General features: G+C 38.5%; 2 protein-coding genes across 5 annotated transcripts in view; both read left to right on the top strand.

The window, feature by feature from the left end:
- LOC143023147 (uncharacterized) overlaps positions 1-16,800 on the top strand; it is a 319,848-nt gene extending 303,048 nt beyond the window's left edge. For all 4 annotated transcript variants that reach the window (XM_076181666.1, XM_076181669.1, XM_076181662.1 and 1 more), the window contains one exon: positions 16,544-16,800. In XM_076181666.1, the coding sequence (XP_076037781.1) occupies positions 16,544-16,792 (249 nt within the window). In that variant the 3' untranslated portion in view covers positions 16,793-16,800. The remainder of the gene's footprint in view (positions 1-16,543) is intronic.
- LOC143018352 (uncharacterized) lies at positions 16,796-22,252 on the top strand (the record flags this gene model as incomplete). The annotated part of the gene is made up of 1 exon (XM_076173713.1): positions 16,796-22,252. A coding segment is annotated over one exon (408 nt), but the record flags the coding sequence as incomplete, so codon positions are not given.
- Between the last annotated feature and the right edge of the window lie 5,031 nt (positions 22,253-27,283).

Genomic DNA, 27,283 nt, shown 5'->3' with positions numbered 1-27,283 from the left:
TCCTCACCACTCTAATTAAGTTTTTAATCTTCATTCCAGTCTCTCTGAACAAAAATCTCCATCGCATATTTCTATCACCTCATCTGTTCTTTAACTAAGCGTTTCTTATATCCCACACTCCCTCCATCAATTCCTCAATCATCTATCCTTTCATTCATGTCTTCCTCCACTACCCCATTCCAGCTGTCAACTCATTATTATCCCCACCCAATAGCTCCTTCAACCCTTCAATCAAACCCCCAATCATCTTTCCATCTATTCATATGTTTCACTAACCCCACTTCAACTTCTAACTCAGTTTATGACATCCCCTCGAGCCTTCAATTCCGTCCTCTATTATCTCCCCACTACGTCAACTCGCCTTTCCACCTTCGTCAACTCTCAACGCGCAAAGAATTTCTCACATGATAATGTTTTAATACAAATTCATGTTTCCATCCCGGAATGACGTCATGTTGCAAAAGGTGTGACGTAATGGTCTATGAATTATGCAACAAAGAACCCCATGAATCCGGTTGCATCCTTTGTTGCAGGCAGGAACTATGATGTTCCAATGCACGTGCAACAGACGTCCGGCGCCAGAATATCTTTATCGTGTAATACCTGTACCCTGTGATTACATAGTACACGTACATGAAGACATAATTCTTCGGAATGCAGAGGAAGTGCATTATGCCATTGTGTGTGGACAAAAGATACATATCTTAACGGGTGTTACGAGATACTAGACGATGAGGTATCATAACACATTATACCTGAGCTTAGATGTCATGATTTTTTTTCTTTTCTTTTTCATTACTTTTTATATATCTTCAGCTCTTGTTGTTAACATACACGTGTGCCAAAAAGTGGACAAATAAATGACAGCTTACGATACTAAGAATTGAGATGAATTTGAGAGTGGTCTCAACTACATATTAAGCAAATGGTGACTATATCATACAATACACCATTATTAAGATACACCTCCAGTCTTTTGAATTTATTAATAGAAATAAGTTCTAATTTCTTGAATTTAGAAATACAGATACAATATCTAAATTGTGTTATAATAAAAGAAATCAGGTACCGAACAATTTACATTACATGACAGATGATATGACATAGTAAACAGTTAAGTTGACTAGAAGAATATATTGTATTTATACCACGAAATTAAAGAACTGTAAAAAAAAAAAAAAATTAAGGAGCAGATGTATATCGCCTGAGTTCATATTCACAAGTATCACGTTTTCACTTTTTTTTTTTTAAGGAAATCTCAATTAAGAATACAGTATACTAATATATGTGATATATCGAAGATTATCATGAAATGTCATTTATGTACTTTCCCTTCTTTGTTCTTTTGGAAGTTACCCTTAACTGAATAAAATTGCCTGAAGATAAAGATAGTAAATATAAAAGTCGTATATTTTAAGGACAGAGCAAATTAACAAAATTTAATTTTATTCAAGGTATCAAAAAATAGGTATCAGAATTATAGTAATCGCAATTATTCTACATTTTCAAACTGATACTAGTTTTTATTCAGAAATGAAAATATATATTAGATTTCTAATTTATTCAATTACTTATTTTCTATTTTATCTTATTAATTTCTTATTAATTATCTTTTTATTTATCTATTATAATTTATGGTTGCCATACACAAAATATACCACAAGATACAGAAAAAAATCCTTGAAAGAAATAAGATTTAAGCTTTCCCAATGCAGTGATGTACTTTATATATTCGGTTATGGCGAAGAACAGACGATTTTATCAAGCTCGGGTCAGGACCTTACGCTAATGAAGTTAATTACTTGATCGCATGTCTGCAAATTGGGATTAAGTTCACATAAGCTCACATCAAAGCAACCTCAACCGTCCTGGAGTTAACCTTAAGCTGAAAGAAATCGTGTGTATGTTTATGTGTATATTATACATTTGTGTATATATATATATATATATATATATATATATATATATATATATATTATATATATATATATATATATTTATATATATATATATATATATATATATATATATATATATATATATACATGTACATACACATAAATTGAAAGATTTAAATCTAAATTCAAGATCAATAAATATTTCCATTATCATTTAAGTCCCTCATTTAATCAACACATGAGGGACATCTGGACTAACGAATGTGAAAATGATATTCATATATGTATATATGCATATATATATATATATATATATATATTATATATATATATATATATATATATATATAATACTAGCAATTCCAACACCATGCTTCAACTATAATTTCTCAATCTTATTCATTCCTAGTGTGATGTGATAAAAAGAAAATCAGAAAAATGAAGGAAAATGTAGGCACAAATCTTAACGAAGTCATAAATGGAGGAAGAGGGTCTGTTAACGAAGCCAGTAATACAATGCCTAGGACAACGGTTCTCAACCCTCCATGCATCCCATGCTTATGAGTTGCTGTTGCTCTTTACCCTCCTGGAGGTCATTTTAACACTGAATGGAATAGTAGGCATTCCCTAAGTGACACTAGTTTTAAGTTTGTGGCCCATTTGAGGATTAGTGTCCCCCAAGGGTCAATGGTACAATAGTATTGCTGGATCTTGGTTTAAGATAAACAAATTAGATCCTAGATCTTTAGAGTACCCTGAGGTCTCACTTTTTTATTTATTTATTTATTTATTTATGTATTCATTTAATTAATTTATTAGTTCTTATGTGGATATTTTGTCTACAGTACTTTTTTTTTTTTAGATGGGTTTTATGGCAAATGTTATTTGTGGTATTAAAATGGGTTTATATGTGATCAATTAACGCAATATCTTAGGCCTAATTTGTCTGTCCTTTTCAGGGTAATTTTTTTTTTTAACAAAGTTCCCCCGATCTTTATACTTTTTAAGATTGCATTTTTCTTAATCTGGCGCTGAAAGACAACAACAAAGCTACCAGCAACACGAATTTTTTTTTTAGAAAATTTTGCATCTCAAGATTTCCCTTCTCAAGTCTTCTACTGAATCATTCCCGAGAACTTTTTGTTAATTTAACATCAAATGAGATTCTTCGTAAAAAAAAGATCAACAATGGTCACAGCTAAGATATCAAAATCAATATGATTCTTCGAGCCCCGTAATAAAAACATCTACATAGACCTTTGAGGGGTGTAGATTGTCTTTAGAAATTATCAAAATAGATGAAATGAATATTGATATCAACAAAGGCACTTATGAAAATTTGTTCAGGGAGCTCAAGGATATTATTACATTTTGTTTATGACCAAAAAACGAAAAAAGTAAACCCGAAAATGGACAATATGCATTATCCAAGTACCTCTTGAAAGTATCAATAATTCAACAGATGCAAACAATATTATAACATATAATGAAATTTTATAGATAACAAACAGGAAGATAGTATTACCATAAGCAGTTCAGGGAGCTCAAGGATATTATTACATTTTGTAAAACGAAAAAAGTAAACCCGAAAATGGACAATATGCATTATCCAAGTGCCTCTTGAAAGAATCAATAATTCAACAACTGCAAACAGTATTATAAAATATAATGAAATTTTATAGATAACAAACAATAAGATAGTACTGCCATAAGTAGTTCTAGATTTATAGCCAATGAAAGGGTCTAATGGATGACCTTACAGAAGAGGTTCTGGAAACAGATCTCTTAAGTTCTTACCTTCCAGATGTAACTCAAGATCTGTTGGACTGTAAGGCATTCAAGTTAACACAGACAGTCCAACAGATCCGCCTTCTTTCATCAAGACATCCTGGTTGAGGTGTAACACAACATGAATTAGTTAAGAAAAAAGTCTTAGTCTTTCTACGTACGAGGTTTTATAATTTCAGTGGTGCCACTGATGACATGCATTAGCAATTCATTTTGAGTTTTGGATTTACCCATTAGGTGTATTGCATATATCAAATGATACAGAATCATCTACAGTCTTGTTTTAATCGTGAAATAGATTTCAAAAGCAGATTTGAAATGGACTACAGCATCAAAGAGTGACGTGTCTAAGACCACAATGTATTATTATGGCTCCTACTGACACTTCATATATAACGGATGACAGAAGACCAATTCTTCAATCTAGTTAAGATACACGGAGATTTCCAAAAAGAGAATATACACCTTGTATTTTATTATAGAAAGATATTATTCAGAAACAAAAATGTGATTAAAAAGAGAATACACTTCCTGCAGGAGATTCAAGAAAAAATGATGAAGTAAATTTTAAAATAAGGGTGTTCAGAGAGAGAGTAACTGACTGTATGTGAAGACTAACAAGACCTAACTATCTTATGAATTGCTATCATGTATCCTCTTGGAGCAAAGCGACTTTGATAGAATTTTAACTCACTTGTGTACAAGTAAATATAGTTTCTCCAATGGAGCTCACCGAAGATTAATTGTATACTAGAAAACAGAAAAATGAGACTACTAGAAACTTTTGTGAGGATCCCCCATTAAAAAAGAATAACATGAAGAGGACTATAAAGAAGGACATTTAATTAGTCTTTAAGGGAAAAAAAAGAGTTGTTTTTGAGAAGAAATTTTTCGTGAAGACTGAACTGAGATGCTTCAAAAGATGAAATAGAAAACGAATGATAAACACATCATCAGGGTATCCTTTGATTCATAACATTCTGTATACAAAGAAGGGTCACATGAAGAATTGTCACCCTTGAACGCCTACATGAAGAATTGTCACCCCATGCGATACCACCTGAAGAATTGTCATCCCAGTACGCCGAATATCAATAGTGGAATAAAGAATACCTTAGGTTAGGTTAGGGTTAGGTTAGGGTTAGGTTAGGTTAGGTTAGGTTAAATGAAGGTTATGCTTATTGTTGTCAACTTATACAACCGAAGAATCGTAAACCCAGGATGGTCCCTATGAAGAATTGTCACCCTAGGACAGCCCAAATGAAGAATTGTCACCCTGTCGAAGACTGGGGTGACAATTCTTCCTGAGGATAATATGCGTATTGAGTTTCTCTTTCTCTTGGGGAAATGAGCCTTCTATTCAACTGATCATGCAAAAGAAATCCTACTCTGACTGTAATGATATATTTCTAGATTAATCAGTTTGAAGGGTCAAATTCCAGACTTTATAAGATTAAAGAACGGAGGAATTCAGACACTTCCATAGATAAAAAACTGCAGAGTTGTGATGAAGTACAAATGCCTACAAGACTACAGTCACTTTTCACGAACAAGAGTATCTGTTCTGATGATTATGATAATCAAAGGCTAATGAATTATCGAGACAAACTTGGCGTATTAAATGACTTAGTTCTGAATAACAACATTATTTTCTATGAACTCCAACACGAGTATATCCATTAATATTTATCATTTCATATATTTCCTGGACAGTACTGCATTACAATAAAGACTATTTTCTTTAAATGCAATTGCTGCAGTTTAATAATATCTATAAGTTTAGTAAAATATTTAAAATCAATCAATGCTCTGGGACTTGTGATGATAAATGTATACTTCACAAGATGAGACATTTAGACCAATTGTTCATCATGACCATATAAACAAACCTCCTTATGTCTTATAACTAAATCAATATTTTTCTGAATCCCTTTAACCAATCAAATTTGGAAATTGGGGACCATTCTTTAAGAAATCAAATATTTTGGTTTTAACCATAAAAAAACAGTCTTTTATTCTTGAGGACAGCCATAGAGGGTTCAATCTGTCACATAAGCCAAAAACAAAGTTATAGAGAAAACTGCTAGCTTTTTGAACCATCTGGTTTACCTCGCCTTTGTGTCTCTATAAAGAAAAAGAAAAAATAGTTGATTATTTCCTTTCATGAAAATCAATACCTAGCTTGAATACTTTGCGAGATTGATAACAGACGTCTAGAACAGAAGAATGCGAAACTATGGACTCCATTTCTATGCTAGGCTCAGGTCCCTCTTCCCCAGGCCTCACCTTCCCCTCCCTCCCCTTCCCCACCCTACCCCACCACAACCTTGAACACCCACCTCTCACCTTCGCGACTGATTTTAGTTCAATTGTTTCATTACTTTTGTTATAATCGAGAAATTCGACAGGATTTCCTCTATTTAGATAAATAATTCCGCTATTTAAATAAATAATTAAGAACGTAAATGAACCATGAAATGGGACGTATACTATACATGTATCCATGTATATACGTGTGTATGTATGTATGTATGTATGTATGTATGTATGTATGTATGTATGTATGTATATGTGCATGTATATATGTATATATGCATGTATGTATGTTTGTGTGTGTATGTTTGTATGTATGTATGTATGTATGTATGTATGTATGTATGTATGCATGCATGTATGTGTGTATTTTTGTGTATGTTTGTGTGTGTGTGTGTGTGTGTGTGTGTGTGTGTGTGTGTGTGTGTGTGTGTGTGTGTGTGTGTGTGTGTGTGTGTGTGTATGTGCGTGTGTACGTGTATCTGAATGTGTGTCTGTATTATATGTACATACATTTGTATATATGTATATGCACTTGTGTATGTGTAGTTGTATGTGTATTTGTATGTGTATGAGCCCGTATATGTCTGTGTATACGTATGCTTGTGTCTATGTATGTGTACGTTTGTACATTTCTATGTGTAGGTGTACGAACAGGGTTAAGATCAAATGAAAACGTTGTACAATTTAGTGTTCAGTCCATCTAGTGAATAAACTCATTGGTTGTCTGGCCCAAGAAAACTTTGAGCTACCGCTTTCAAGGAGGTACATTAATTATGAGAGGAAGGATCATAAAAAGGGGAACTCTTCCTCCTCCTCCTCCTCCTCCTCCTCCTCCTCCTCCTCCTTCTCCACCTCCTCCTCCTCCTTTTGTTATGTCTTCTTCTCTTTCTACTGCTCATTAATAACCTTTTCCTCTCTCCTCTGTATCCTTCGTCTTTATTTTCTCTCTTTCATATTCACTACCTCAACCCCTCAACTCTCTTCCTCAACTCCTCAAACTCACATTTCTGTACCTCTTGCCTCCCCTGATCTTCCTCCTCCACATTTACCCTCCTCCATCTTGTCCTCCTTATCGCCTCACTCTTCTCCTCTTCGTCCCTCCACTTCCAGCTTGTTCCCTCTCCTCCATCACTATTCTTTCACCTACTTTTCTCTTCCATACAATTTTCGACCTCTACCCCTTCACACACGCCTTCCCTGTTCTTTCTCCTCCTCAATCTCTATTCCCCCCCTACTCCTCCACTTCCTCATTCTCACTGAATCACCTCCTCTCCCCTTCACCCAACTCCCCCCAACTCCCTCCCAACTCCTCCTCTTATGTCACACCTGTTTTTGAAAAGGGTCCGAGATCGTGCAGAACCTCCGGCTCGTAGGTCGCATTCATCTCCCACTGGAGTTGACTGATTGCCTCCAGGAAGGAGGTGGGCCTCAGCCAAAAACGCCAAGATATTACCCTAATGAATGCTGGTCTTACCTTTATCGCATACTCCTTCTCTTCCCTTCCCTTTGTTTCTTTCGCCTCACCTTCTTTCTTTGTCATAATTCTTCCTTTATTCTTCTCTCTCTCTCTCTCTCTCTCTCTCTCTCTCTCTCTCTCTCTCTCTCTCTCTCTCTTCTCTCTCTCTCTCTCTTCTCTCTCTCTCTCTCTCTCTCTCTCTCTCTCTGTACTTCTCTCCTTTTTCTGTCCCCTTCCTTCCCTCCTTCCTTCCTTCCTTCCTTCCTTCCCCTCCTTTTCTTTCTCTCTCCTCACCTTCTATCTTGTCATAATTCTTCCTTTATTCTTCTCTCTCTCTCTCTGTACTTCTTTCCCTTTTCTATCCCCTCCCTTCCTTTCTTCCTTCCTTCTCCTCCCCACTCCCTTTCTTTCTTTCTCGTCGCCTTCTCTCTTGTCATAATTCTTCCTTTATTATTCTCTCTCTCTCTATACCTCTCTCCCTTTTCTATCCCCTCCCTTCCTTCCCATCCCTTCCTCACTCCCTTTCTTCTTTCTCTTCCTCACCCTCTCTCTTGTCATAATTCTCCCTTTATTCTTTTCTCTCTGTGTGCCTCTCTCCCTTTTCTATCCCCTTTCTTCCTTCCTTCCTTCCCCTTCCCCTTTCTTCTTCTCTATCCTCCTTCCTCCTCCTCACCCTCCTATCATGATTCTCATTTTTATTCCTTTCTTCCTCTGTACGTCTCTCCCTTTCTACTCTCCCTCTTCCTTCTTCCCCTCTCCCCTTCCTTCTTCTCTATCCTCCCTCCTTCTTATCATAATTCTCCCTTTATTCTTCTCTCCCTCCTCCTCTCCTTCCCTCTTCTCTAGCCTCCCTATCTATCCTTCCTCCCTCTCTCCCTCCCTCACTCACTCTCCTCCTTCATCCTCCTCATCTTCTCTCATATCATAATCCTCCCTTTCTTCTTTTCTCTCTCAGTACCTCTCTCCCTTTCTACCCCTTCCATTCTTACTTCCCTCTTTCCTTTTCCTTCCCCTTACCTCTTCCTTCCCTATCTCTTTCCCTTCCTCTTCACCCTCCTTCTTACCTTAACATTCTTCCTCTATCCTTCTCTCCCTCTCTACCTACCTCACTCCCATTTTCTCCTTCTCTTTGTCCTCTCACCCTTTCTCCCTCCCTCCCTTCCTTCCTTCCTTCCTCTTCCTCCTCCTCCTCCTCACTCTACCTCCCGACCTCCCTCCAACCCTTTCCCCCTCCCTTCCAAATCTCCTCTTCCTCAGGTTCTCTCTTCTTTATCATAATTCTCCCTTTATCTTTTCCTCTTCGTCACTCTCTCTAGCAAATATTTCACAATCCGTTTCGGTGACTATCCACTGTCTATGATTCCACCAATCATGACACTTCAAAATCTTTTGTTTATATTCCCAATTGGAACAGATAATGAAGGCGATGATTCTGACAATGATATAGCAACGAGGCAACACGAAATGACCAATACTTCTTTGCAATCCTGGAGTCTGTTCCTCAACTGAATAGATTTATCTACTACTCATGTAGATTTTTTTTTTCTAAGTTGAAAAGGATACTCAAGATAACTTCATCTCCTTCACCCGTTGGTTATCGCCCTTTCAGAAAACTGATTTATTTGGTATTTGTTAAGAACAAACAACGCAATATTTCACAATACTGAAGTATTAGTGATAACATCAAGACCACAAATAAAGGTTCTCTACCATCCTCCCTCCCTCTCTCCCTTCCTCCCTCCTTCCCTCCCACCCTCCATCCCTTCCTCCCTCCCTCCCATTCCTCTCTCCCTTCCTACTCCCCTTCTTCTACCCTCATTCTCCCTGTTATCCCCTACTTCTCTTCCTCTCTCCCTTCTTCCTCCCTCCCTCTCCCTGTTATCCCCTCCTCCTCTTCCTCCCTCCTCTTCTTCCATCTCTTCCTATCTCTGTTATCTCCTCGTCTTCTTCCTCTCTCCCCCATCTTCCTTCCATCCCTCTCCTCCTCCCTCCCTCCCATCTCTCACTTCTTCCTCCCTCCCTCTCTCTGTTATTCCCTCCTTCTCTTCCTCCCTCCCCCACCTTCCACCTCTCCATCTACTGCTACCCCCTCGTCTTCTTCCTCTCTCCCCCATCTTCCCTCCCTCCCTCTCTCCCTCCCTCCCTCTCTCCATTATCCCCTATCTCTCTTCCTCCCTCCTCCACCTTCCACATCTCCCTGACTCCACCTCCAGCGGCGCGCTCAGCCTGCGCTTATGGACCCCAGCGCCATTTATAATATCTCCTGGCGCGGTGCTTCCCTGCGAGTAGTTCACCACCTCGCCATTGTTCCTTGCGCCATATAGCAGCGTCGACTGATGTTGTCCCAAGCTATACCCAGAGACGCATCTCCGAGCAGCCAGCCAACCAGAGAGTCTGGAAGAGAAGGAGGCTTGATTCTTTCCTCCCCTCCCTCTCCTCGTCCTCCTCCTCCTCCCTCTCCTCCTCCTCCTTCTCCTCCTTCTCCTCCTCCTCCTCCCTCTCCTCCTCCTCCTCCTTCTCCTCCTCCTTCTCCTCCTCCTCTTCCTCCTCTTCTTTCTCTTCCTTCTTCTCCACCGCTGTCGCAACTGCAGATCTTCGACGTTGTTCTTATCTTGATCAAAATCTTTATAATCGTCAAAAGCGTTGTTGTATTTATGAATATCATCGTCATACTCATTAAGGACATCATTATATTAATTAATGACATAATTTTGTTAATTAATGATAGTTATATCAATTAATGACACCATTATATTCGTTACTGACTTCATATTCGTCGTCAGTTTGTACCCATCAACAGCATATAACTAACATCGTTTATTGTATTAACATCATCTTAATTTTTAACACCATAATCACAGTCATGCTGGCTATAATTCCTTCATTTTTTGAGTGATACCCGAGTAAAAATAACTAAATAGATAAATAAAAAATAAATAACAAATAAAAAAAAGAAAACCACTGCATTCATTTATTATCTCCCACTCCTTATATTCTTACTCCAACACCATTCGAACTCCTAAAACCTCGCACTCCCCTTAGCCTCTTCCCTTTCCCCCTTCATCCCCGAAAAATAAAACAAAGAGGAATATGAGGAGGACCAGGAGGAGGAGGAGGAGGAGGAGGAGGAGGAGGAAGAGGAGTAGGAGGGAAAGGAAGAGGAGTAGGAGGAGGAGGAGGAGGAGGAGGAAGAGGAGGAGGAAGATCAGGAGGAAGAAGAAGAGGAGGAGGAGGAAGATCAGGAGGAAGAAGAAGAGGAGGAGGAGGAAGAAGAGGAGGAGGAAGAAGAGGAGGAGGAGGAAGATAAAGAGTAGGAAGAAGAGGAGGAGCATTAGAAGGAGGAGGAGGAGGGGATTAGAAGAAGGAGGAGGAGTAAAAGGAGGAGGAGGAGGAGGAAGAGGAAGAGGAGGAGTAGGAGGAGGAAGAGGAGGAGGAAGAGGAAGAGGAGGAGTAAGAGGAGGAGGAGTAAGAGGAGGAGGAGTAAGAGGAGGAGGAGGAGGAGGAGTAAGAGGAGGAGGAGGAGGAGGAGCAGGACATGAATCTCCAGTTTCAAATGAAAAGTAAACAAAACGAAGCTCACTCCCTGTTCCGGGCAGTGGATATCGTTTGTCTTTGCCAGCGGGTCCCTGTAGAGAAATAATGTGCAGTATTTATGGCACCCTGAATGGCAGCCGGAGAGCCATCTCACTCGGAGACTCATCGCTGCACTGTTAGCTTTCATCCGAGTGTGTTCGTATATATCTCCCCCCCACCCCTCTCCCCTCTCACCCCCCCACACACACATTCCCCCCCTCCCCTCCTAACACAACTACCTTTTCCTTTATCCGCCCCCATGTCTTCCCCTCACCTCTACCTATTCCTAAAGTTTCTGACCATATCTAACATTCACTTCTCCTCCTCCTTCCTCCTCCTTTATCCTCCTACTTTCTCATTTTCTTCTTTCTCTTCTCTCCCCCACCTCACACACATATTCCCCACCTCCTAACACAACCGCATTTTACCTTATACACCCCTCCACCCCAACCTCTACCAATTCCTAAAGTTTCTGACCCTCTCTAACATTCACTTCTCTTCTTCTTCCTCTTTCTTCTTCCTCCTCCTTTATCCTCCTACTTTCTCATTCTTTTTCTCTTCTTCTCCTCCTCCACATACACATTTCCCCCTCCCCTCCTAACACAACCTCCTCCATTATCAACCCCCTCCACTCACCTCCACCTATTCCTAAAGTTTCTGACCATCTCTAACATTCACTTCTTCTCCTCCTCCTCCTTCCTCTTCTTTCTTCTTCCTCCTCCTTTCTCCTCCTACTCTCTCATTCTCTTCTTTCTCTTCTTCCCCTTCACATACACACATTTCTCCACCATGTTCTCCTTCCACCATCACCACCACCATCACCACCACCATCACCACCACCAACTCTCTTCTCCCTCGTATGCTTCTCCTCCTCCTCACATCCTCCTCCTTCCAAAAGCTTTCAGACAAGATTTTTTTTTTTTAAATGTATCTCTGACTTATGGCACCGAAGCATCTTTCCTCCTTAATCCTTCCACTAGAAAGATGGAGGGAGAGAAGGGGAAGGGTGCCGGGGTTCCGGGCTAAATGAAATCGTCCGCCGGTATTGTGAAGCTGTCTTGTGTAGGCCTCATTCATTCGTGGAGGTGCCTAGTGTAGGCCTCATTCATTCGTGGAGGTGCCTAGTGTAGGCCTCATTCATTCGTGGAGGTGCCTAGTGTAGGCCTCATTCATTCGTGGAGGTGCCTAGTGTAGGCCTCATTCATTCGTGGAGGTGCCTAGTGTAGGCCTCATTCATTCGTGGAGGTGCCTAGTGTAGGCCTCATTCATTCGTGGAGGTACCCAGTGTAGGCCTCATTCATTCGTGGAGGTGCCTAGTGTAGGCCTCATTCATTCGTGGAGGTGCCTAGTGTAGGCCTCATTCATTCGTGGAGGTGCCTAGTGTAGGCCTCATTCATTCGTGGAGGTGCCTAGTGTAGGCCTCATTCATTCGTGGAGGTGCCTAGTGTAGGCCTCATTCATTCGTGGAGGTGCCTAGTGTAGGCCTTATGGTCTCTTGCAGTCTCCTTCATTTTTATATTTTTATGTTCTTAATTCAACTAAACAAACCGTGAGTGACTGTGATGGGTTTAATGATCTGAATAAAATAACGAGGCGAAATGCAGTGATGGGGTTAAGGACGATATCACTGTTCATATGTTTTATTGATTCTGTTTAAAGATACATATACCAAAGGCTTTTTCCCCCTTACAAGGGAGGTAGCCAAAAGACAAAGGCATAAAAACCACTCCCACCCATTCCATCCCTATCACCCTCCACTCTCCTCCACCCTCTTCCTTCCCTCTTATCTTGGCTCCTCCTGGATGACAGGTCATTCCTGCATCTTGTCCACTGCCCTGGGGCAAGATGCAGGGATGACCTGTATTTATTCTGGTTAAAGGTAAAATGATTTTATTCAACTGAGGGGAGACTTTGGGAAATAAAGAGTCTTGATCACCTGAATCCGCTTTGTCGAGTTCACCTTGTATTAAAAAAAAAAAAAATAAAGTAAAGAAATAAGTGAATAAATAGATTTATGGAAATATATGAATAGATAGATAAATAAGAAAATAATAAATAACGAAATAAACAGTTAATATCTAAGTGAAAAATATAAATATAAAAATAGGTGAATGAATACTGTAGATTTATGAAAATATATGAACAGATACATAAACAAGAAAATAATAAAGAAATAAACAATTAACATTTATTCAAATGATAAATTAATAATGATGATAGCAATAATAGGTAAATTAATCATGATAATAAAAGTAACAATAATAACAACAGTAATAATAATAACATTATAATGATAATAGTAAAAAAATTAAATAATGAATATAACAACAACAATGACAATGATAATAATGATAATGATAATAGTAATAATAGTAATAATAATAATAATAATGATAATAATAGTAATAATGATGATAATGATAATGATAATGATGATAATTATAATAATAATACCATTAATGAAAATAATAACAATAATAATAACAATAATAATAATAACAATAATAATAATAACAATAATAACAATAATAATAATAACAATAATAATAACAATAATAGTAATAATAATAATAATAACAACAATGACAATAACAATGACAATAATGACAATGACAATGACAATGACAATGACAATGACAATAACTGACAATAACAATAACAATAACAATGACAATAATGATAATAATAATAATGATCATGATCATGATCATGATCATGATAATGATAATAATGTTAATAATAATAATAATGATAATAATAATAATAAATGGCAAATATAACAATAATAATAGCAATAACAACAAAAATACTAATAACAACATTGATAATACTAAAAATAACAGTAATAATACTAATGATAATAATAATGATAATAATAATGCTAATAATAACAAAAATAACAATAATGATAATAATAGTAGTAATAATAATAAATAATAATAATAATAATAATAAAATAAATAATAATAATAAAAATAATAATAATAATCATAATAATAATAATAATAATAATAATCATAGTAGTAATTGCAATAATAAAATAATAATATACACACTCTCGCGTTGACAGGGGGCGGGGTTAAAGGTGATGACGTCATTATGCTGATGTCACTATTTCCCAGGGAGAACTGGACACAACCTTCAGCATCAAGAGCAGTAGCACCAACATCATTATTCTCATAATCGTTCTCAAAAATATCACAATTGTCATTATCACCTTCCCTATGATCATTATCATTATTATCACCTTCCTTATGATCATTATCATCATCATCATCATCATCATCATCATTTTCAACACAGCAGTCTCATTTTCACTCTACATCTGCGTCTGTTGCACCTGTCTATCTCTCCGTCTGTTTCTATGTCAATATATCTATTGCCTGACTCATTTTCCCTCTCACTCTCTCCCTGGGATTAGCATATTGCTATTTGGTGTCGGGTTGAATTACTGGTTGAAATGGACAGCCTGTCCACCATCAACCCGGCGTACACCTCACCCCATCTACTGGCGAGCGCCTACACTATTGTTTGTTTACATTTTTGTGTGTGTGTTGGGGAGTGGAGGCTGGTTGGCGTTAGACTGGTGTTGTTAACTCTCTAGTTTACTGTTTCATTTCCTGGCTTATTTTCAAATTCTTTGCACGAGTTAACTAAGATAAAGAAAGAACGGTCGAATAAACTCATAAAGGAAGAAATAATTGTAATGCTAATAATAATAGCAATATTGATATCAATACCAATGACAATACTAATTTCCATCTTACCAACCTAGTGCCGTTCGGTAGCTTTGTCATGTTGATGTAATTTGTAGAATTACTTCTAGAAGGAACAAGACGATTTTTGGGGGGTGAGGGAGCGAAGAGAGTCCTATAATGAGAAACTCGAAATTTCTTAAAGAAATTTTCAACTCTTTAAGAGGCACTGGTATCATGCACGGCAATGGAATTTAGAGATTATGTTCTACGACAACAATACTTACCTGACAGGCACCTCATATAGTTTATCAAGATTACCACGGACGAGTTAATGTAAAGGATATATCCTGCATACATGGTGTTAACTTTTTCAATAATAGTACATAATTAGAGTTCTATTATGAATACAGCTAGATTATTCTATTAATTTGTGTGTTACCCACTCCAGAGGAAACGGGTCTAAATTCTTTTGATTAATCCCTTCCAGAAGTGTAATTTCGTGTACTTTTTATTCTGAGTGCAGACAGGCTTGTTCATCTGTAAAAGTATAGTACAGGGTACACATCTCAATTAGTATAAAACAAATCGCTAGGAATAGCGATGTGATTCATACAATCAGGCTCGCCCGTCGCGAGCTTTGAACTTGAATGATCTGAGTGGTAACGCTTGGGACACACGCTTAGAGGGACCCGAGTTCAAAGCTCGCGACGGCCGGACTTGATTATGACAATTAGTCTTTATTTGTAGTCCTCAATCAAAGGCCTCTCAGGGTCTCGACCGTGAAATTCTATCCATCAGAGAGAAATGTATTTATATAACGAATACATCTTAACTTTCCATCCTTGTCCACACAAATAAACGACAATTTTTTCTATACCCTATTTGGTTTCTGCTATTTTCATCCCACTGAATGTATCTTTCTCATTCAATATAACTCCAAGGCAAACAGGGTACTTGGTTTACCACATGTTATTTATTGTCAACTATTAATGAATTTCATCACCTAGGTTTGTAGATTTTCGAGAACATCATTTTGTGCTGATTTTTTACTTATATAACATGTTCCTCCCATTAAATACTTTTTCTGCATAAGGGTAGGAAAGGGGGGGGGTCACAGATTAAGTAAAGCGGCCTTGTCGTGCATGTGCTGTGTCTTGCTGCATTGCGTTTGACCCAGGGCAGTTGGCGGACATTGGGATGACCCGTCATCCATGAGGAGCTGAGATGGATGGGGTGGAAAGGGAGGTAGAGGGGAGTGAAATGGATGGGAATAGATATGTACCTCTGACTTATCAGGTATATGGATAGATAGATAAATAGATTATATACTTTCACTCCCCCTATTAATGTCATATATGATCTCATACATTATAAACATTCCTAGATAAACAGAATAATCAGATTTCGTCATGTCTTGTTCTTTGCTAACTTTAATAAGATCTTAGATTCCAGGTTATTCAAAATCCTAAAACTAAAAATCAAAATACCTACAGATGTTACTTCAATAGATTTTATCTGTAAACGATTGATTACACCAACACCTTAAAATAATGATCAGAAAGTAAATCTTTAAGTTTTATCATTTGAGAGAAAATTCATGGCCATAAAATTTATCTTGCAGGGAAGCCTGAATCATTGCACAGTTCATAAATATTCTTGTGATTTCGAAGCTGCCACCAACCTTCGAAGATCGATGCATTTTCAAGGGTCTGGATATAAAAATTTGCCTCAGAAATGAGACTCTTGCATCTGCAGGAGGAACATCTTTAAGGAATCATCTGGGGCACAAAACTAAGACTCTCCTCTTCTTGCAGGTCAAGATCTGGTTCCAGAACCGTCGCATGAAGCTGAAGAAGGAGCTGAGGGCGGTGAAGGAGATTAACGAGCAGGTGCGGCGAGAACGGGAGGAGCAGGAGAAGATGAAGCAGCATGGAGACAAGGACAAGAGCAAGGAGTCCTCTTCCGCCACCGCCACCAGCAGCACCTCCTCCTCCTCCTCTTCGTCCACAAGCAACGGTACCGCTGCTGGTGGGGGAGTAGGAGACGGCAAGACCCCTACCTAACGCCCAAGCAGTGATACCTCAACCACCTCCACCACCTCCACAACTACAGCCACCATTGTCGCCGCCGCCGCCGCCGCCGCCGCTGCAGCCGCCGCCGCCACCACAACCACCACCACTACTAGCACCATCGCCACCACCACTACCACCACCAGCTCGACTACGGTAGGGGACGCGACAGCTACTTCGCCATTCGCTTGTCCTTACCCGACGACTCCGGAGCAAACCTTCTGGAGTCTGCTCGACAGTGGCATCCCCACCGGCGGCCCCCACTTGAGCTGGGGGGCGCTGGACCCCGAGGAGGCTCCGATTCATCCCGCGTGGTTGGGGGCACCTTCCGTTTCGGCCATCTCTTCCGCAGGTGCCCCAGCTACCGCCTGTAACTTCATCAACCCGACTAACCTTCAGGAGTAGCGAGTCTCGTCAGCCATTTCTTAGCCACCCGGAAGCCCACTCCTCCTCAGGAGCTCGAGGAGAGCCACCAGCAGGTGGAGGTGGGGGTGGGACGAGGGTGGTGGAGGGGGATGGGCGTATCCTAGATTTACTTATATGTGTGTGTGCGTGGGGGTCACGGGAGCTGAGCTCCTGCAAAACAAAGGGTCGAGCCAAGCGGGGACGTCCTTAGTAATATCATCTCTTCATCCTTAATAATGTCTACGTCATGAACCAAGGAACCTTAATGCTACACCTGTTCTACAACGGGGACCTGTAGTGTGTTTGCAAGGGCACTACACACGAAGAATTGGTTTCGAAGGCACGACCGCCAATGTGCTTTGCCGGCAGCCGATCGGGGCCTGCCCCAGGTAGGCGAGGCAGCTGTCTCGGAGACTGCTACAGCCTATGCCACAGCTGGACGACACCAGGATGCGCAGCTGTAGTAGTAGTAGTGAGGAGGAAGGAGACTGTGTGTGCGAGCGGGGGTGGCCTCAGCCTGATATGCGCCATATCTTAAGTTTCGTTGTCCACCCCCAATCCCCCTTGACGGGTACAAGTATTCTTAACGCGTTTTTTGGTTTCGGATCACTAATGTCAAACGTACCACTCCATATGTGTGTATATTCGGATGATAGGCAATATTGAGTTTATATATATACCTGTACATGCATATACATATCTACATGTGTATATCTAATGCATGTGCATATATACAAGTGTATGTTTATGTGTATGTACAGCAACTGTACAGTGCACCCCACCGAGGGTTCTATTGGTCAAACGTGGTTCTTATTAGTGCTTGTGTTGATTTCACCCTTCATCGATGATCCGTACCGTCGCCATAAAGTGAACAAAAACTGCTTTGAAATGCAGGAATATATATATATATATATATATATATATATATATATATATATATATATATATATATGTATGTATGTATGTATGTATATCAACTTATATCACGTCCAGTTAAAATGGCGAAATGGAGTAACTAATAAAAAATATATAAAAAGCTGACAGTCTCCTGGAACAGTATAGGACTTCATTATCACTTCAACTTCAGGCAGGGATGTTCTTCAAAAATGTTCCATCTTTGAGAAATTAATTCTACGCATCCTCTTCCACGAGAACTTCAGGATATTGACGAAAGAAGAACAATGCTTCGAGAGGAACCTCGAGACTACTGTATTGACAGTCAGTTCAACCTCGGTTCCAGACTTCGAACTCGAAGATCATCAGTACATCACCTCCGAAGAATGACATGTTGGGGGTCTTCATCGTCACCATGCAACAATAGTCAAGATGATGTTTCCATCATGTCTAAAGGGTTGCTGAAGACACCATTACATCAAAGTATCACTTCTTCAGGGTATTCTTCTGTAGTGGCTCCCCCCAGCATCAGTCCGGGTTTGAAGCGTGACAAGTACTCCGTCATTTTGTTCTTCAGCAGATGCAAGAAGCTAACTGACAGGCTTTCATCTTCCTCGCGAGGTCCGTGACAACAGACAAGACCTTAGGAGAACCTGATGAAAAAAAAATGCCTCGAGTTCCAGGAGGACGCTACAAAAGTCTTTATTCAGATTAGCAAAGAACTCGTGCGATCAGAAGCGATTTTGTTGGTCTAGGAGGGTAACCTCCCTACCGGTGTCCATGAAGACTCCTGCCATTGCCCTAAAGAAAATTACTTTATTTTATGGCGCAGAGGACCCAACTCCCTCCGCACACGACACTCCGTTCCTCCCAGGCACTTCGACTGGGATTCATCGAGAATATTGATTGACAGTGGAGTCAGCAGCAGGGCTCCTGTGCAAGTATCCATTGAGAGATCAAGAAGACAGGCAAGAGAAGAAATAAGAAGAAAAAACAGAAGAAAGTTAGGAAAAAGAAAACGGGAGAGAAAAGTAAAACGACGAGGGAGACAAAGAATAAGATTCAGATGGGGCAGGCAGTAGAAGATGTGCAGAAAGGGAAAGGAAGAAGAAACGAAGAGGAGAGGAAGAGGAGAGGAAGAGGAGAGAGCCACGTATCAGCGGGAGTGCACCAAGTTCACCCTGGATATTCCAGATTCTTTATCTTATTTTATTTTTATTTTTTTCAGTTTGCTTTGACGTTCGCACCTAGGTCGAATGTTATATTATGCCTTAAAATGTTTGATTAGTTGTAAAGATATGTCCTTCTATATAATTAAGGTAAGGCACATAAAGAACAAATTACACGTGTTAAGCAATTTGCCATTCAGCTTGCAAAGCTGTCTTACTTGTTGAGTGAAACTAAAGTTCTGAACACAGAGACAACCAATGAGTTTAGCTTTAACGGCAAATGGCTCGCGGAGTTGCCTTGTTATGTTACACGAATTAGTCCCACGACTGTTTCGGATGTAGTTCGAATGGTTACGCTATTTATTTGTTGCTGTTGAATGTGTTGCAGGTGTTCCCATGCGGCCCATGGTGGTGCATGTAAAACTCGTAGTTTGTTGTTCGTGGATCCAAAGATGGCAGAGTTAAGGCCCAGCAGGACACCATGTTGGTGGGCAGGCAGAGAGAAAGCGAAGCAGAGTCCCAGGTCTTGTTCTCAGACTTCGTTTGTTGCTATAGTAATCTAAGTCGAAGAACTTGGTTGTTGCCATACCAACGCAAGAGGTCGAAGAACTCGAATCTCCGAAGTTCTGTTCTCAGACTTCGCTTGTTGCTATAGTAATCTAAGTCGAAGAACTTGGTTGTTACCAAAACTAACACAAGAGGTCGAAGAACTCGAATCTCCGAAGTTCTGTTCTTAGACTTCGTTTGCGGCCATGATAACACAAGAAATCGAAAAGGTTGAGACTTCAAAGTCGGATTCTTTGGCTTCATAAGTTATCATAACAACAGTAAAGCTCCGAAGTATTCCTCTGACTTTGATGTACTGGTGCCGGAAGTCTAAGAACTCGAGACGCCGAAATCATGGTCTTCTACTTTGAGCTTGAAGCTGTATTTGGCTTTTGGAGAAATCTCCAGACTCCTTTGCACTCTCTTGTCTTTCTCCCGACTGGCGTGTTAAGTAGTGAAGGAATGGTACCAGGAGTTTACTCTATTGTGCAATAAGCGCGCAAAGAAATTATGGCTTTAAAATTATATTTGGAAGTATAGCAATAATATCATTGGCAGCTTAAGGAAACTTCGACAGTGATTAAGAGCTGTCTGAACCTCTCAGTCCGAATTATGAGATTCAGGTTAGATTACAATTTGTAAGACTTGATATTAGTTATAATGACATACACACGCAGTTCAGGTTACCTTTGATAGCACTGAACATGAGGACTTTTGTTATATCTCAAAACGTTTTTCATCTCGCACAAAAAAGAAAAATATTTTCTTAGCTAATTTCTTATGGTTTCTTAAATCCTCAGTTTGGTCTGTCAGGTAGGAATATGTGCAGGAAAAGAATGAGGAACTTCCAGTGGGATCTTAAATGTCTTTTATGGTTCATCTTGAACAGACCACAAAGGATTCCAGTCCTTGATCTGTTCAAACTGCTGACCTACAAAAGCCAGCACAATGTTTCTCTTTTCTAATAATATGAGTGTTACTACTGCTTTTTGTAATAATTAAAAAAAATATCGTAGTTGTATGGATATTTTAAGATTAAGCCTTTTGGAAGTTTGTCTTGGTAGATGTAAGGAATTTTGGTTCGGTTAAGATCTCAAAAAACTGATGAAGGATTTGAGGTGGTCCACGCCTGATGAAGTCGTGGAAAAGAAAACATTCGTTGCACAAAGCAATTTGGCACGGATAGATGTGAGATTTGACGCCAGTAATACATAGCACGGATAGATGGGGTTGACGCCAGTCAATGGACATAGACTATTTTCTTTGTATTCTCTTCGTATTCAATATCTGGTATCTTGACCTTCTTGCTCTCGAGTCAATGATCGTCATTGGGTTTCAAGAATGCTCTATACCGAAAACTTGCTGTGTGTTTTTTACTCTAGGTAATCTTGATGATCGTTTTGTACCTATAGGAAGAATGCGTAGGCTAAACTGTACAATTCTACACAGGTGGCTGCAAGTATGCCCACCCCAGCCTACCTAGTTTTGCGTTGTGGGTAGCTGACGACAAAACAGGGGTGACCCCATCCCGCAGGTGGCACGCAAATGCGTTTCGATTAAGAGGTTCTGTTCGCCGTAGATATACCTTTTTCTCCTTTTTCCTTTAGGTCAATTGTTGTTGTCTTTTGTCCTTTATACATACCTGAACCATGCACGTTCATCTTTTTCTTAACACAACGTGCAGATAGAGAGAATTGATAGACTATTTTTTCGTAGTTCCAACAAGAAGAGAAGTGAACTTGAAGCTTCGGGCTCTGGTCTTTCAAATGAGGGGGATCCTTTGGGACGTGTTGACTTGGCTGAGACGCCAGATACACAGATAATATGTTCGCTTGAACCCTACGAAGTGTTTGATAAGCTACAATGGAAAAAGATAAAGATGCTCAGGCAGACATAGCAGGTAAAATGTATCCTGATAACACACATGTACGTGTGTGCATATATATCTATATACATGTCCATATACACATTACAGAGTGTATGTATATGTATGTACTCAGTATGTACACGTAAGACTGATTGCAGGACAGGTATAGATTAAGTGCTGGTCAGACTTATAGACAGTACGGAGGCTTGGTTTACAAATACAAACTGTTGCGTGGGGAGGATATCACGATTGGGTAAACTACTTAAGGGTCATAGGAAGACTTAAATGTCCTATGAAACAAGTCTTATGAATAAATAATAATACAATGAGGTGGCTATAAAGGTACATGAGGTATCCATAACATATAGTTCTCAACTTTTTTCTGAAAAAAAAAAAAAATCCTGAATGACCAGGTGTTGAACTTAGTACCCATCGAGTTCAAAGCCAAGGCAGGTGTTGTGTGTTGATGTATCCAAAAAAACCCTAAGGTGGTCTCGTATTACAACAATGTATCCATAGTTGTCTAAAAATGTAAGTACTTTTATAATTGTCTCGACTATTATTACATTGTACTACAACTATTACTACTACTACTATTACTATTACTACTACTACAAAAACAACTACTACTTCTACTACTACTACTACTACTACTGCAGCTACTACTACTTCTACCATTTCTTCTACTATTACTCCTACTCTGGCTATTGCTCTCGCTACTACGACTACTGTTACTATTACTATAATATTACTACTTCTAGTTTTGAGTACCCGCGCAGCTAGTTCTTTGCCTTGCACCGTCTCCGTTTAATCGCAATCGTTGTGTAGTCTTGCCTTAGTATATAATCTCGGCCACTCTTTGAAAACAAACACACTCATTAAGTGTTCCCAGATGCCACACAGAAGCAGCTGCATATGATGTCTTCTTGGTTGGACTATGACGGAGAAGGATGTCACATAGGACTTTGTACTTACTTCAGTTGTGTTTTTATTAAGGAAACAAAGAAATAATAAAAAAGATACGTATATATATATAGTAATGCATACATGAAGGGCATGGATTTTTTTTCTAGAAAAAATTATGGAAGACTGTCGAAAACTGGGACTGATGATGACGTGGCATGGTGTTTGTATCGAAGCCGTGTTTTTTTCAGTTATTTTCTCTCAATCTCTCTCGAGGATGAAGAATACAAGTATGATGAGGAGAAGCACGGGAAGAAGGAGGAAAAACGGAGGAGCAGGAGGAAGAGGAGGAGGAGGAGGAAAGCAGGAGAAGTAAGAGAGAAAACGGAGAAAGAAAAACGGAACTTCGATTTTCGTATAACTGAACATGACATTTGAGCGTCGAGTCTCAAGTCTATATGTGTCTTGTTTCTGCTTCTAGGTCGGTGTGTCTCTCTTTTTCCCGCCGCTTTGGGAACTGATAGAGGTTCCCCAAAAATAGATGTATGAGCTTTACTCTGTGAGCTAACGCCACTTTCAGCGTCATTCAATTCTTAATACTACAAACTCAAATTACCTTGCTTAATGTTCCATTATGTGTATGCAGTTGCAGAAGGCGGTGATTATGATGACGATGGTGATGATGAAAATGATGGTGGTAATGATAATGATAATGATGATGGTAATGATGGTGATAATGGTAATAATGGTGATGATGATGGTAATGATGATGATGGTAATGATGATTATGATAATGATGATGATGATTATGATGATAATAATACGTGATCAACGCTACCATATGTAGGAAGAGCTGGAGAAAATTAGTTCATAAAAGAGAATGAAGAACATATCTCTGCACTGAAGAACGTCCTTGGTGCACGGAATCCTACGTTCGTGCCTCGAAGAACGTGAATGTCGCTCAGTGAAGACCGTATCCAAGAACGTACCTGTGCAGTAGGTTACGTGGGTCTCGGTGCAGTGAAAGTACCAAGGTTGAGCACTGTATGTGTTCGTTATGCAGTGAAAGGGAACTGGAGTGTTGGTGCATTAAAGAACGTGTGATCTGTCCATCGAAGGCCATCAAGGTACCGAAGAGGACCTTCTGGGAAGTTCATAAAGGCCTTCAAGTCCCCAAAGAGTCTGCATCGGCACTTCGAAAGGCTATCGAGGGACCGAGGAAGAAAACCTTCCGGGGAGCTTACGAAGTGCTTCAAGTTTCCAAAGAGTCCACAACGGCACTTCGAAAGGCCATCAAGGGACCGAAAAAGACTTTCTGGGGTGCTCATGAAGGCCTTCAGGTCTCCAAAGAGTCCGCATCGGTAGTTCAAAAGGCCATCGAAGGACAAAGAATACAAAGACTTTCTGAGGAGCTCATGAAGGCCTTCAAGTCTCCTTAGAGTCCGCATCGGCACTTCGAAAGAGTTTGAGGAGCTTTTCAAGAACCTCAGAAATATATTCATCAAAATCATATTCTGATTTCGGACATTCTATGTATGAATACTGAAAAATATTATTACTGTTATTATTGCTATCACTGCTGCTGGCGTGATGACTGTTGTTATGATTATAGTCATTATTATCATTATTGTCACTGAATAACCATAAGCGGTTGCTAATGGAGTTATAATTTTTTTCTGGATTTTTTTAACTTATGCCCTTTCATGATAACTATTATATTTCACAATTGCAATTATTATCTTATGTTCGACATTATTTTAAGTCGCTTTTATTATGATGATTATTTTTGTTCTTCATTGCATCTTTAATCACTATTATCATGCAAATTATCAGGATTTGTTTTCGTTATTCCTATAGCAATAGTGATTATCATTTTGTGATTATTACTGTATTTCATTTTACTGATATTATTGTTTTATAGATTAATTATGATCAACATTGTAATTGATGTTATTGTTTCTGATTATAATTGTTTTTATGATTATTATTATTAATGTTATTATTACTACTATTGTTATCATCATTATCATTATTATCATTATTTCTTTTCATTTGATTTTCTAGAAATGTGACAGCTCCATACCATGTTTTTGTTTTTAATATCATTCTTGATGATTTTACATTTCTTTTCATTCATGCTACTTTTTCCATATAGGTTATTTTCATTAGTAATAAACAAATAATTAGTATAAGTAATATTAGTTTAATTTCTTTTCTAAAATCATCATCATAGCGTTAAAATTTTTTTTTATGGTTTGTTCCATTATCATCATTATCTTTAGCATTGTAATTATCATTTTTGTTAGTATATGACAACAAATATGAAAATTATCATCATCATTATTACAAATTAACTGACTTTAAGAAGTACATTTTCCAAGGGGGCTTCACTGCCTACGTCATATATTCTTTTTTCTCCCGGTTAAAACTCCCAAAGGCAATGTGTCATAATTTATCATTCTTTTTCATAATTGTTATTAAACTTTTTGTCGTAGCATATCTTTTATCTTTACCTTGCTCTTCGCATCATTGTCAACCTAATGCTCACAATTGTCTTTGCACACATCATAAACGTCAGTTGTTTTTATCAACATCAACATCACCATCATCGTTATCATCATCACTTATTATCATCATTATCATCATTTTTATTATTATTATTATTATTATTCCTCTAATTGCAATTATCAGTTATTTTTTATTACCACTTAACTATTAATATCATTATTATTAGTTATTTTCTTATCATTTGTGATATATCAGTTATTCATATATTATTATTATTAATATCATTATCAACATCGATATTATCAATAATCATTATTATTACTATTGTAACTTTCATATTGTATCAGTTATTGTTATCATTATCATTATTATAATTTTCATTCTAAATATGGTATCATTATTGTGTTACCATGATCACTGTTATTTTCTTTATTAGTTTTGTAATCATTATCGTTTCTTTGTTACCATAGTCTTCTAATCACTGGTTTGTATGATTTCTCTTTTTGGTCATTTTTATTATCACTGTCATTTATCAATATTCTTGATATCAGTTATCATTCTTCCCGATATTATCACCATTGTCAATACCACCATCATTGCTTTCACTATCATCATCATCATCATTATCATTATCATGACCATCACCATTGTTGTCACTCATTTTTTATTTCCGTTGTCCTTATTTCTTTCATTTATTTTAATCTACTTATCTTTCCCTTTCCACCATTGTTGTAATTATTGCATCCACGTGTCATCGTAATTGCTCTTGTTAATTTAATTATAATAATGATTATTATTATTACAATTATCACAAAAGATGTCGTGGTTTATTTCCGCATCTATTTTTGTTTTTGATTTTCCAATTACCATTATCATTGCAATCCTAATATTTTTTTTACTGCTCTCATCATTATCTTCTTTAATTCGTATGATTGACATGTTACCTACGTACAAAACCCTCCCCCCCCCCGAAAAAAAAAGTTTGGCCATAATTCTTTCTTTATTTAAGTAACTCCTGATGTCAAATAGTGTTTGTAAATAGACTTGTGTTCCCTCCTTTACAGCCGGTCCTTCGAAGGGTCTGGAGGAAAAAAAAATAATAATAATAAAAAATAAAAAAAATCACCGTTTCAGAACTGACTGATACACACTTGCCTCAAGTCGAAGATCCTTGTCCAGCCATGTCCTGTACCTGTGATTTCTTCTAGGGAAATCAGGGAACTCTTTTAGCGTAATAGGGATTTTTCCCCTACAGAGGTTGTTAGGGATTTACTAACTTGAGAATCTTACTTTCGAAGGCATTTTCTATGCAATCCAGCTATTTTTGTAATTATTTTATGGTAAAATACTCTACACATATGTCATAAGTCGATCCTTTCGGTGAAGTCTTAGATGATCTTCCAACCATTTCTCTTCCTTCTGGTCTCCTTCATTGTTCCTGCGACCTACATTTATGTCCATCTATTTTCCATTTTTGTTCAGGCATTTCTTCAGCTATTCCTTTCTGTTCAACTTTCATGTCATTTGAGTTTGTCTTATACTTCCCATAAGAAGCAGCACCTCAAGTATAAGAAGTCTTGTACTTGGATATTATTACCTCATTCAATCGATATCAACCAACAATTGTTTTACTTATACAGAGTTCCCAGGGACATACCCGTTAGAGATCAAGAGTAAGCAAGGTGATTCATCTGAGGATAAGGGTTATCCTCTAAGAACCTAAGTGAAGGATATCCTCGAACGAGTTGAGGTGATCCTCCCAGGATAAAGGAGATCCTCAAAGGGAATAGAGGTGATCCTCCAGGGCTTCCGGGCTAGGTAACCCTCGAAGGACCAGTTCTTGTAGTATAGAATCGCGGGGCGCTGCTCGAACCGGGGACAAAGATCGGAGAAAGACCTGGATGTTGTCGAGAGGAAAACAGACATTTGCCTGCTATTCTATTTTTCTATACGGCGTTGGGTATAGCACTGGATATAGAGTAAATTTAGTGATGAATATCATTATGTATTAGGCATTATTAGGGAGATATGATGACCTAAGTCTTTTGTGCAATAAACGGCAAAAGTCACTAACGTTATTCATATCCAGGGAAGAAGCGTCAACGATGGCAGAAAAAAACAAAAAAGGAAAAGAAAATAAATAAATAAAAAAGGAGAAGAAACATGCCACATGTTCCTTGTTATCCTAACTCG

The sequence above is a fragment of the Oratosquilla oratoria genome, chromosome 3 (genome assembly GCF_046742065.1).
Source record: "Oratosquilla oratoria isolate Oo_2021 chromosome 3, ASM4674206v1, whole genome shotgun sequence".
Classification (NCBI taxonomy): Eukaryota; Metazoa; Arthropoda; class Malacostraca; order Stomatopoda; family Squillidae; genus Oratosquilla; species Oratosquilla oratoria.
The sequence above is the reverse complement of the archived record's forward strand: the minus strand, read 5'-3'. Positions and strand labels throughout refer to the sequence as shown.